The 13,188-nt window shown below is 38.9% G+C and overlaps 1 protein-coding gene across 1 annotated transcript; it reads left to right on the top strand.

Moving 5' to 3' along the window:
* Positions 1 to 1,359: 1,359 nt before the first annotated feature.
* abcb11a (ATP-binding cassette, sub-family B (MDR/TAP), member 11a) lies at positions 1,360 to 11,474 on the top strand. The gene is made up of 27 exons (XM_042494299.1): positions 1,360 to 1,405; positions 1,538 to 1,553; positions 1,658 to 1,706; positions 2,459 to 2,700; positions 2,779 to 2,863; positions 2,949 to 3,082; positions 3,172 to 3,343; positions 3,449 to 3,573; positions 3,679 to 3,853; positions 4,849 to 4,962; positions 5,081 to 5,191; positions 5,275 to 5,400; positions 5,487 to 5,690; positions 5,786 to 5,956; positions 6,036 to 6,225; positions 7,827 to 7,893; positions 7,995 to 8,091; positions 8,183 to 8,347; positions 8,445 to 8,549; positions 8,886 to 9,047; positions 9,167 to 9,370; positions 9,459 to 9,700; positions 9,826 to 9,982; positions 10,075 to 10,272; positions 10,364 to 10,570; positions 11,003 to 11,149; positions 11,274 to 11,474. The coding sequence occupies exons 1-27, from the start codon at positions 1,360 to 1,362 to the stop codon at positions 11,472 to 11,474; spliced, it is 3,912 nt and encodes a 1,303-aa protein (XP_042350233.1).
* The last annotated feature ends 1,714 nt before the right edge of the window (positions 11,475 to 13,188 follow it).

Here is a 13,188-nt window from a genome sequence, read left to right as displayed (position 1 = left end):
AATGAATCCTTAAACAGGTGAAATATATGGTTACAAAGTTATACCAGATTTGCATATTTGCTTGGTCACTACTTTGGTTAAATAGCTGTGTGGAGATGAATAACTTCATTAAAATTTGTAATGAATCAAAATTTCACAAATGGATTCTGATGAATTCTAGAGACTTAACAGTTCATGATATTTTAATCTGGTTATGCGTGTATTGACACCCATTTTACCTATTTTACAATGACTCATGATAACTAATAAACACATTTATACTAGAGGATGCTTTTAAGTTTTTTAAAATTCACATGTTAAAATTAAAACATTAGGTTTTTTTTTTTTTTTAAAAAAAAAAAAGACAGGTCAATAATAGTAGTAAATGAACATTAACTTGGCTTAGTGATTGAATTTTGCCTCACAAAGGCAGTCTAGCAGAGGCCATCATGCTGTCACAACTCATATCAGTCTAATGGAGGTGTAGATAATGGGAAAGGAGAGGCATAGGTGACCTGAAAATAAGATTAGTTAAGATAGGAATTTATTCTGATGAGCCTCAGTGGTGCTGGTGGATTTCTGAAGATAACAGACATTCAGTGAGAAGTCCAGGTACAGTATGTTTTTCTTTTCTTCTACCATAAGTGCTATGCTGTGCTTCTGCTCAACTAGATTTCCTCTTTAATAATTGCTGTTCTTGTGTGAGAATCTATGTACAGTAAAATAATGTTTTGTTGTTGACATTGGTAAACTAAGCTGCTCAAAGCGGAGTGTTGCTGTAGCGTTTTTTTCTCACATCTAACATCCATGCTGTTGGATCAAAACTTAATTTTTTGCACATGATAAATACATTGTATCATCCAATTGATTCACATGTGTGTCTTTATGTGGACAAAACAAGTAGTGCCTTTTTAATCAGTGTCAGTACACACAGTACGCAGCAGGTGGCAATGGTGACTTTAAACATTAAATAAATATGAACTTATTTTGATATTCCAAGTTTTTCCAAGTTGTATTTTTTTCTGGAACAATAGAAGTTGCAGGATGCAATGTATACTTGTAACCTTGTATGTCTTTTAATGTCTGGGCCCCTATTTACAAGCTTTGAATAGCTTATCAGGGTGTCCCATTTCACACATCTAATTTGACCTAAAATCATGTTTCTATTTACATTTTTTATCGACTCTGTGAATAAACTATGAAACAAAATGAATAATTGTTTTTAACTTTGTAGACTTTGTGTACTATGATGAGTTTGAAAACTTGATCGCTTGAATCTCACTGGACCATGGATCTTCTGATAAACATCCAATGACTTTTTTGTTTTTATCCTCAGTTGCCAAGAGAAGACACAGAGTTGCTTGAGTTGGGGAAGCAAACATGAAGAAATCAATCAAATTTACAACAACAGGTTCTGATAAAAGAGGTGAGTGATCTATTTTTACTGCAAAAGGGAGGCAAAACAAAAGTAGAGCTTTGTCAAAAAAAAGTCAAGAAATGAGAAATGATGGGTGACTAATTATACTTTTACCTCTTTTTTTTTTTTTTTTTTTTTTAGCAGATATTGAGAATGGGTAAGTGCAAGAATGAAATCTTCCACAATTTGTTTCAGACTACAAAATGTTTGCAGTTGTTTTGAAATATTCCAGTGGCTTACAATAATTCACACGTGTTACAGAGAAGAGAAGAAAAAAGAAAAGACACTGAGTGTTGGATACTTTCAACTGGTAAATGCTCTCTTTGCTCATATTGTTCAAAAACAGGTGGTGGCTGGGTTGTTGTAGAAAGAAACTCTGTATATTTAACGTTACTTTCATATGACAGACTCATTTGTCCAGAATGTCTCACAATAAGTGCAGTAGAAATGCTTAGAGATTGCTTTTCAGTTTTTATTAGTTTATTTATATAAAAAACACATATAAAGTACTAGCGATGGCTGTTAAGATGTATAATGAAAAGTTGGATTTTTAGCCTGTGGTGGAAGATGAGGTTATATTTACTCAAGTACTGTACTTAAGGTCAATTCTGAGGTATTTAACTTGACTTTTTTTACTACTATTTATATTTCATACTACTTTCTACTTCCACTCCATTCCATTCATTTGACAGCCTTGGTTACCAGTTATTTCTCAGATTAAGATTTTACATAAAAACATGCCATATACGCTTTTAAAATTCAAGGGTCATTTTCTATCAAATGAGTGCTTTTGGAACTTCAAGTGAGCTTAATACTCATGAAATGTTACCTGAGAAAGATCTTGATCATAGCACTTTTACTTAACAGACTCTTGCACTTTGATGTATTGGTACTTTCACTTAAGTAGGCTGAAGGATCTGAGTCATGTTCTTATGTCTCCACACCACTGTACATTTCCTGTCTTTTATTTATTATGAATCAAAACAAAAGTATACAAATGGATTCTCACAAATATTGTTGAAAGAATGTTTTTAAGAAAATCCTTAAATTTATTTGTCGCAGTTTCGATTTGCTACTTGCAAAGACACCGTGATGATGGTGGTGGGGGGTTTGTGCGCCCTCATACACGGTGCAGCTTCACCTCTCATGCTTCTGGTGTACGGCAGGATGACAAACACATTTGTTGCATATGAGCTTGAGGTCCAAGAACTGAAAGACATTAACAAGACATGCTTCAACAATACCATCTATTGGAAAAATGGCTCCATATATGAAACACCTGAAAACAGCACTGTGTACTGTGGGTGAGTCTCTGTTCAACGGCTGATGTGATTGTTATCAGAGATTAAGAGCTGCTATTACTCATTTTATTCTCTCTGCAGGGTGGATATTGAAGCACAGATGACCATGTTTGCATATTACTATATTGGAATTGGATTAGGAGTTCTGGTTGTTAGTTATTTTCAGGTAAGTATTTATGCTTGCCATATTCCACTTTAAAGAGACAGTTCACCTCAAAATCAAAAATATGCATTTTTCCTATTGACTACAGATTGCCTTCTGGGTGACAGCAGCTGCAAGGCAAATTGATAGAATGAGAAAGGCTTATTTCAGGAAAGTAATGCAAATGGAGATTGGATGGTTTGACTGCACCTCTGTTGGTGAACTGAACACACGGATGTCAGAGTGAGTGCTCTTTATCTGCAGATATGGTTGTTACCAGTGCAAACCTGGGAGAATGCTTCACACAGAATAGTGTCTCTGTTCCTTTACAGTGACATCAACAAGATCAACAACGCCATCGCTGACCAGGTGTCAATCTTCATTGAGAGGATCTCTACGTTTGTGTTTGGCTTCATGGTTGGATTTATTGGCGGATGGAAGCTGACTTTGGTCGTCATAGCCGTGAGCCCGCTGATTGGTGTAGCAGCTGGACTTATGGCAATGGTAAAGTTGTCAGACAGAATGATTTTCAAGATAGGAGTACATTGCAACTGTATGTGGTATCACATGTCAAGAAATTATGTAAAATTTTCTATTACGTTGGTGAAGGCTGTGGCCAGGCTAACAGGACGAGAGCTCAAGTCATATGCAAAGGCAGGGGCTGTGGCTGACGAAGTCCTGTCATCCATCAGGACAGTGGCAGCATTTGGTGGGGAGGAAAAAGAGGCTGAAAGGTATTTTGACATTTTTTAACATCTCAAATGGTTGTTCTGCTTTGCAAATGATGATGAGATATTATTCCAGGATTTGAAATGAAAGTGAATGTGAAATTTGTGCAGATACGACAGGAACCTTGCAGAAGCTCAGAACTGGGGTGTGAAAAAGGGCACCATCATAGGCATTTTTCAAGGATACCTGTGGTGCATCATTTTCTTGTGTTTTGCTTTGGCCTTTTGGTATGGATCAAAGCTGGTCATTGACACCAAGGAGCTGACTCCTGGTACTCTGATTCAGGTATGTAAAAATAAATGCATAAATGCAACTTCCTATACTTTATGTAAATGATACCCAAGATTTTTTCTGGTGACACCTGAAAATGAACCCATGTCATCTTGTCACCCCTCATGACATATTTCAAATTTTGTTCTGAGATGTCCTTGTCAACCAAAAGAGTGATTGTTTTTTTCTCAGATTGTTGCATTTTGTTAAACAGTAACTCATAAGTAAAATCAATGATTAGAAAAAAAACAAATAAAAAAAAATAATTTGGCTGGAGTTGTAGTCAGGTACAAATTTCCAATAATAAAATACAGCAGAACCAAATTTCTTTTACATACAAAAGCTTTTAATTCATGACCCCTTGGATTTTTTTTGTGACCCCACGGGAGGACCCAGGTCCCATGTTTTGGGGACCACTGTACTAGGTTATGGCAGGGAAACAGCACCTTCTCATCCCAAATTGTGACATATCAGTGCTTTGTCAGTGGGTTTACACATATACATATTATGCTCAAGGTGTCTTTGTACATCTGCTCTTTACGTTCTGGGATGCTGCAACCAACGCAGGGATGTCAATAAAAGCACATAATTAGGATTAGGCTACAAAAGCGTGGGTGGTTAGGTTTAGGCAACAGAAACACGTGGTTAGTTTAGAAAAAAAACATCATGGTTTGGCTCTTGGTTCCGACAAGAAGCACTGATCTCCCAGGTGAAAGTCCGGGGTTTGCCAGACCGACTCACCGCCCCTCCAGCCCACCTTGTACTCCTTTTATTATGTTGTTATAGGCAATGTTTCAACCTGATGCTGTAAAAAAAATTCCAATAATTTGCAAAAAAGCAAAGATTCGAGAAACATTTGAAAAGAGATTATCTTGTTTGGCAACCCCTCAGATTTATCTTGTGACCCAACAGGGCTCCCAACCCCCAGGTCAGGAGCACTGGCTCTATATAATGTAAGTATTTGAAAGACAGTGGCTTTTGTTTCACTGTATGATGTTGTATTTTTTCAGGTGTTCTTTGGAGTACTCATGGCTGCTATGAACCTGGGACAGGCCTCACCCTGCCTGGAGGCCTTCGCTTCTGGTCGTGCTGCAGCAAAAACAATCTTTGACACAATTGACCGGGTAAAATCAGGGCTGATACCTAAGACTTTACTGCACATACAACACAGATTTTAAACAGTACATTTTAAAAGAGAGAATCTTCCTCGTAAAATAAAGTAATGTGCTGTTATGTTCACAGGAACCAGAAATCAATTGTTTCTCAGAAGAAGGTCACAAATTAGACAGAGTAAAAGGTGATATTGAGTTCCATAATGTCACTTTCTACTACCCATCCCGGCCTGAAGTCAAGGTAAATTTCTTCAATAAACATTTCCTTATGTCCATTTCTCACTTCTCAAAATTCATTTCTTTAAGAGCCAACCGCTTTTTCAGATTTTAAATGATCTGAGCATGCAGATCAAAGCAGGAGAAACTACAGCTTTTGTGGGGCCGAGCGGATCTGGAAAGAGCACCACAATCCAGCTCTTCCAAAGGTTTTATGACCCAAAAGAAGGAATGGTAACAATCTGCAAACACTTGCACCAACAAACAGGACACCAACTGAGACGTCAGAGTAATATTACATTTGTTATTCTTGTTCTCAGGTGACTTTGGACGGCCATGACATTCGTACTTTAAATATCCAGTGGCTCAGATCTCTCATTGGTATTGTAGAGCAGGAGCCAGTGCTGTTTGCTACAACCATTGCAGAAAATATCCGGTTTGGTCGACCCGGAGTAACCATGGAGGACATCATTCAGGCAACAAAAGAGGCTAATGCTTATAATTTTATCATGGATCTGCCACAGGTAGAAGTACACATATGCATGTAATACAGAACAACAGTTATTATTATTAACATTTTCGCAGCCCCAAAATGAACATGTTACAATTTATCCATCAGAAATTTGATACTCTGGTGGGAGAAGGGGGAGGACAGATGAGTGGAGGACAGAAGCAGAGGATTGCTATTGCTCGAGCTCTGATCCGAAACCCCAGGATCCTGCTGCTGGATATGGCCACATCTGCCCTGGACAATGAGAGCGAAGCTGTGGTCCAGGAGGCACTGGATAAGGTGAGCCACTCTCTGCCTGTAGACATCATAGCTAAGTACATTTTTTTTTGAATGACACTAATAACTAGTGTATGTGCAGGTGCGCATGGGCAGGACAACGATTTCTATAGCCCACCGCCTGTCCACAATTAGAAATGCGGATGTCATCATTGGTTTTGAGCATGGACAAGCAGTGGAGAGGGGAACACACAATGAGCTGCTGGAAAGGCAAGGTGTCTACTTCACTCTGGTCACTCTGCAGAACCAAGGCACATCGGACACAGCTAAAGGTAAGATTTATTTGAGGCTGCTAACCATCAAAGTAAGAAAAAATACTTTGATGATACTTCTTTTTTTTTTATCTTTCTCCATCACAGTTTCTAAAAGTGTAAAGTAATATCTTCAAATGTCTTGCTTTAACCTTTCAAAAATAGAAAACATTCAGTTTATGACAAAAAAAAAAAAAGCAGCAAATCCTCACATTAGAACCTGGAGAGATAGAGTACTTGTTATTTTTGCTTGAGAAGCTGGGCCAAAGCCACAGAGAGCCATCATCATTGGGTCTTTCCCAAAGGCAACAAAAAGATGTAACAGTTAATGGCGGTGAGACTGTGCAAGGGCAGTTAAATGTGTTATTGAATAAAAAAATTCTCAGCAGTTGATTGATTTGATTTATTGATCTCAGCATGCCATAATGTAAAAATGCACTTATTGCCTATAGGTTGTGGCCATTTATGGATATTGCAGCATATGTGTCTCCAGATATTTACTGTATATACAACACATGCTGCAACATGTTTTCATCCCTAATTGTCAGCGGACCTTTACATCAAAATATGATGCATTAGGTATCTTCCTGCGTTTATTGTTGACGTCCGGGGACGGCATGCAATGTATGCTTCTTACATGCATTGTGTGTTTTTTCAAAATAACCATCTTCCACCATTCCATCTTGACAGGAAATGCACAGTTTCTGCTCACAACGTTGGTTAAACACTTCATTTCTAGGTTACTTTGCTTATGTAACAAAGCACATGGATTAGTTTTTTAAAAAAAGTTACGGTTTGGCTTGATATTTACATGAGAAGCGAACAGTGTGCTCCCAGGTAAAGGTCCAGGGTTTGTTGGACCAATCCACCTCCCCACCCTCCTGTCATGTAGGGATTTACTGTTGCTTTATAATGTGGTAGCGCCACAGCTGCCTGGTGGGTATCATACCGCTGCAAAAGGTGCCTCTTTGCATTGGTGTCTGACACCAACATCGCTAAAAAGCAGCAGTATTTGATGACTTGGGAGTAAGAACAGGCTGTTATATCTGTGTGCTTCTCTCTGTAGCATTTTCTATGATGATAATTTCATATATTGTATCATCAGTAGAGGAATTTCATTATTGTCCTGCCGCGTAGCCCTAAAGGAGAGCTGGAATTTTCATGTAAAGTCTTGGCTCAGTCAGTCAGCCACCAGCTTTTTTACCTGCCTTCTTTTGTCAGGCATATTTGGAGGTGGTGGTTGTTGTGTGGGTCCGCCAGTTATGCATCACAGGCTTGTAAGCATGGCCTTATTCTGTCAGATCTTACTGGGGAGGATGCTGAGAAGTAGTCAAAACAACATGTACGCCTATAAATTAAAAATTAGTCCAATAGCCCATGTTCAGTGTATACAGGCAGGGCCCTTTAACCTTGTCACCCTGTGGCCACAGTTTCCCAGTATCACAAGAGATTGGTGGGTCCGCCCTGATTGGTTGAAACAGCATATTTCGAGGCATTCATCAGAAGCAAGTGGGTGATCCTATAGAGTGTGCGAAGGTCCTTCCTGTGTCTGTTAAAGAGCAAGAGAAACTTCAATCCTTGTATAAATGCCATATTGATTTGTTGTTTTTTTTCTCTGCCAGATGTGATCAATGAAGCTCTTGAAGAAAACTTTGATTTAAACCCGAGGAGCCGCACATCCAGCAAAAGGTAAAATAGATCCAGCTCCGAAAGATATTGTCAGCAAAAAAACTATTTAAAATGAGTATAAATTAAAAAACAATCTGATGTTCTCATTATTACAACTGTAGGGACTCTGTTCGACTGCGATCTCCTAGCAAATTGTCAACTTACACATTACCAGACAGCCTCAGGATCCTTTCGGACAAGGAGTTCACAACAAGAAATGTAATGAGGTTTTTGTTTATGCTTTGTAATATACTTATTTCATTGCAGACATTTGTGGAGATTAATAGCTCCAATGCATTTTCTTTAACAGGAATGTGAGGATGATGAAGACGAACATGTGGAGCCTGCCCCAGTAGCACGTATCCTTAAGTACAATCAACCAGAGTGGCCCTACATGCTGCTGGGCTCGCTGGGAGCTGCTGTCAACGGCTCTGTCAACCCCGTCTATGCTGTCCTGTTCAGCCAAATTCTCGGGGTGAGGGTTATGTATTTCACATACTCCCATTGCTAATGTTACAAGCTGATGTAGTTTGCTAAAGTGCAAATGATTTATATGATCTTTGTATTTGCAGACGTTTGGCATTCGTGACATGACTGAACAGAGGGAGCAGATCAATGGGATATGCATTCTGTTTTGCATTGTGGCAGCGGCTAGTTTCTTTTCCCAGTTTTTACAGGTTTGCATCAGAATTGACAACATATTTAAAGGGGACCTATTATGCTCATTTTCAGGGTCATAATTACAACATCATCCTGTAGATTTAAAGCCTAAGGTTTTACTCACAGGATTACTTTTACAAAGGTGTAACCCATTATTTGAAACTCATTTAATAGCAATGTCTACATTATAACATTATATTATATATATATATATATATATATATATATATATATATATATATATATATATATAACAGAAAAGCTTAATGGGTCCCCTTTAAGAAATTATAAGTATGCAAAAAGCAAAACAAATAAAGATTTACACGCAGACTGACTCTGATTGAATGTTTTAGGGATATGCTTTTGCTAAATCCGGGGAGCTGCTGACCCGTCGTCTAAGAAAAATTGGCTTCCAGGCCATGTTGAGACAGGAAATTGGCTGGTTTGATGACCCCAGCAACAGCCCTGGAGCTCTGACCACCAGATTGGCCACTGATGCATCCATGGTGCAGGGGGTAAGTAACAGATTTACAGGACTGTATTCATATTTCACTTGATTTATGACGCAAAAAAGCACAGGTTTGGCATGGTCATTACAACATTATTTTGCCTGTGCCTGGTATGGTTTCTTTAGGCAACAGGATCTCAGATCGGCATGATCGTGCACTCAATGACCAACATTGGAGCGTCTTTCATCATTGCTTTCTACTTCAGCTGGAAGTTAACTTTGGTAATTATGTGCTTCCTGCCACTCATTGGGCTGTCTGGCTTGTTTCAAGCCAAAATGCTGACAGGTTTTGCAAACGAAGATAAAAAAGCCATGGAAGCAGCAGGTCGGGTAAGCTCCACAGACCATATGCCATTCATGTCCATTGATATATTTCTCTGAGAAACCCACAGTTTAAGCGCTTAACTTTCGGTTGCAGGTATCCAGTGAGGCTCTTGCCAACATCAGGACGATTGCAGGCTTGACCAAAGAGCGCTCATTTGTGGAATCATTTGAGCAGAAACTGCAGCTTCCATTTAAATCTGCCAAGAAGAGAGCCAACATCTACGGGCTTTGTTTTGGTTTTTCCCAGTGTGTCATCTTTATGGCGTATGCTGCTTCGTTCAGATATGGAGGCTTTCTGGTCAGCTCTGAGGGGTTGCAATACATGTTTGTTTTCAGGTTGGTGAAATTATTGTTTCCAATGGAAAATCTGTCTTTTCAGATCCCGAATTGAAATCTATTTTGTGGTTTGTGATGTTATTATCAAACATAAACACAGTGCTTCTATGGTGTTTTTTTTTCAGAGTGATTACAGCTGTAGTAATCAGTGGGACAGCACTGGGCAAAGTTTCCTCCTTCACTCCAGATTACGCCAAAGCCAAAATTTCTGCTGCTCAGTTATTCAAACTATTGGACCGAGTTCCTAAAATCAGCATAAGCCACACAAATGGAGAGAAATGGGTTGGTGAATGTAGTAAAGAATCAGACATAATGGGATGTCATTTTGTCATGATGATACATTTTAGTGATTATGCCTTGTTATCCATCTTTAGGATAACTTCAGAGGTGAAATAGAGTTCCTTAGTTGCAACTTCACCTATCCAACTCGGCCAGATATCCAGGTGTTGAACGGCATGGTTGCGTCTGTGAAGCCTGGTCAGACATTAGCGTTTGTTGGGAGCAGTGGCTGCGGCAAAAGCACCAGTGTTCAACTGTTGGAAAGGTTCTACGACCCCAATGAAGGCCAAGTGGTAAGAAGATTGATTTGAACATTCATTTTACTAATCACAAAATGAGTTTTATCTATTCCAACATCTTAATTATGTCATCTTTTATTTGCAGTTGATTGATGGTCGCCCGTCTCACACAGTCAGTGTGCCCTTCCTGAGATCTCAGATCGGCATTGTGTCCCAGGAGCCGGTGCTGTTTGACTGCAGCATAGCGGAGAATATTCAGTATGGAAATAACACATGCTGTGTCAGCATGGAAGAGATTGTTGAGGCAGCTAAGAAAGCCTACCTTCATGACTTTGTGATGACATTACCAGATGTGAGTGGAAAGATTTCAAGTAACACCTTCACATATATTGCCATTGCAAATCCTGATTATTATTCTGCCGGTTAAAGAGTAGCCAAACACCCAAACATCTTTTTTTTCAATTGGAAAGCAATATATATGGGTATTTAGTAGTGTTGTTGATTGATTCAGGGCCAACTCTTGACCTTTTAGTGAAAGTTATAAGAATTTTGTACATATTGTGTTCTAAGTACACATGGTGACTGCCATCCAAAGGTTGAAACCTGGCTTTTGCAACTGAATTTTACTGTTGGCTGATTCTCGGGAAATGGACAAAATAATCTTCCAAAAAGTTTAGTTGTTATAATAGAAAGCATTTGATTGTGGTGGTACAGATTTACAACATTGTTGAACTTGTGACCTTTTCCTTTCTCCTCTGCTCTCAATACAATTGCAAAACTTAAGAAATATGAGACTCAGGTTGGTGCCCAAGGCTCCCAGCTGTCAAGAGGACAAAAACAACGCATTGCCATTGCGCGGGCCATCGTCAGAAACCCGAAGATCCTGCTACTAGATGAGGCTACCTCTGCCCTGGACACAGAGAGTGAGCAGGTAATACATTTCTTAAGACCATCAAACAGCATGAACATGAAGTAGGGCATCCCTTTGTACAAATATATCTGTTCATTACTAAATCTCCTCATAAGGGTTCTTACACAGCTCTGTTTTCCTGCAGACTGTCCAGTCTGCTCTGGATGATGCGAGAAAAGGACGAACCTGCATCGTCATTGCTCACCGGCTGTCTACTATCCAGACTGCTGACATTATAGCAGTGATGTCTAATGGAGCTGTCATAGAACAAGACACACATGATAATCTCATGGCCAAGAGGGGCGCCTACTATAAACTGGTCACAACAGGGGCTCCTATCAGCTAGACGCCTGCAGCCACAGTGACGAACATACGAAGGGAAGATTTTTTTTCATTTGGCATATAGGAATGTTTCTTATCTTTTGGTTTAAAAAATAAGTTTGAGTTTTTTGACTAATTGTGGAGATTAAACTCTATTTTCTACTTATTTGTTTGAGTCATCACTTTTATAAATTAGGTGGTAAAGATTTTTTTGCAGCCTGAGGTTTTTACGTGCACCTGGCCATGTTGGTATTGTTGCACTGAGATTACTGTTTTGAATTATACCTCATGCCATTCACGGAAATTCAAATGAAAAAAAAAATCAAACTGTACTGTGAAATTTGCTTTAAGGCTAGTGTTATCCTTGTATTGATGATAGAAAATCCCAGCAGTGTTATTTTGGCAGTTGCAACTAATACAGTTCTGAATTGTTTTTTTCCCCATTAATTTTCTTTTAGTGAAAAAAAGAACCTTGTTTTTGTAATAGCATGCGATAGACCCTGAAATCTGAATATTTCTTCCCTGCACAGGGTTTTTAACTTTACCACAGTTCATATTTAACTTTCAAACACAGTGAGCAGGGAGGGTGTTTTATGGACTCTGGGGCACTGCAATATAACGATATATATGCAATATAAATAAAAAATGGAGTATCTCTAATTTCTTTGAAAAATATGTCTGATATTGCAAAATGAATGCACAGATGTTAAATTTAAGGGGTTTTACTTTTTATACCTGCATTTGACCATTTAATGTATCCCAAACAATACATTAGTGACAAGATCGTGCAGGACGACCAACGCTCATGTCACCGGGCTCAGTTTTAGCAAAGTTTCTGGAAGCATCAGTCCAAACATATCTACACATTTAGATTTCTGCAGTGTTTCACTTTATTCTGAGCTTTCAGTCTTTCTTTATGCTCTGGTGAAGGTCTGACAGACTGAAAACCCAAAACTAAGTGAAACGCAGCATAGAGCTGAGTGTGTGGAAATCTTACCAATGACAATAACGTAAAATGACTGAATCCCAGACAGAAGTCACCATCATTTCAAGCATCATTAAAATGTATTTGCCTTTAGAGTTTCAATTGTTAATTTGATTTTTTTCCTTTCTGATTTCTTCCTGAATTTAGTTTCTTAATATTTAACTTTAACTAAAGTCAGGGGGGTAAGGGGTGGGCTGCTGAATGTTCCTGTGTTGTTTCGCCCTCAGCACTGAGGCATAATAAAGTACCCAAACACACACAGATGTTTTTTCAAGCTTGGGTTAACAAGTAGCCTATGCACTTAGGACAGTTACATCATTTAGTGCCAGGCCCCAGGTGCCACTGGATGCCAAGCAACCACAGACGGTGGGAAAAGATGAGGAAATGGGTTTTGCTGGGGAGTTTAACTAATCTGTCTAATCTAGTTACATCAGAGACTCTGTTCTACCTCATTACATTTGGCTGATTAATATCTGAAGCTGCCTGAAGAAACTAAGTGACCCATGAGAGATTATGTAATTCAGCAGGATATAGGCTGCGCACATCCACACTACATACATACATGGATTCTGCAGGAGGGAAAGCATCAATGCTTTAGGAGGTGCTGAAAAAGTAGGAAATCAGATTAAAACATAAGTCAGATGTGTTTGTTGAGCTGTTGTCATGGTGCCAAAGATCAGCCCTGCTTAATATGTTTATTGCTGTTCATAAGTTTGGAATATAGAAAGTCCTTCTTTTACATGGAAAACAAAAC

Source organism: Plectropomus leopardus, chromosome 10 (assembly GCF_008729295.1).
Source record: "Plectropomus leopardus isolate mb chromosome 10, YSFRI_Pleo_2.0, whole genome shotgun sequence".
Taxonomy (NCBI): domain Eukaryota; kingdom Metazoa; phylum Chordata; class Actinopteri; order Perciformes; family Serranidae; genus Plectropomus; species Plectropomus leopardus.
The sequence above is the reverse complement of the archived record's forward strand: the minus strand, read 5'-3'. Positions and strand labels throughout refer to the sequence as shown.

Coding starts and splice junctions, on each gene's coding strand:
- abcb11a (XM_042494299.1), top strand. CDS start 1,360: ATGAAGAAATCAATCAAATTTACAACAACAGGTTCTGATAAAAGAG. Junction 3,574..3,678: donor GAGGAAAAAGAGGCTGAAAG/GTATTTTGACAT, acceptor AAATTTGTGCAG/ATACGACAGGAACCTTGCAG. Junction 5,401..5,486: donor ATGACCCAAAAGAAGGAATG/GTAACAATCTGC, acceptor TCTTGTTCTCAG/GTGACTTTGGACGGCCATGA.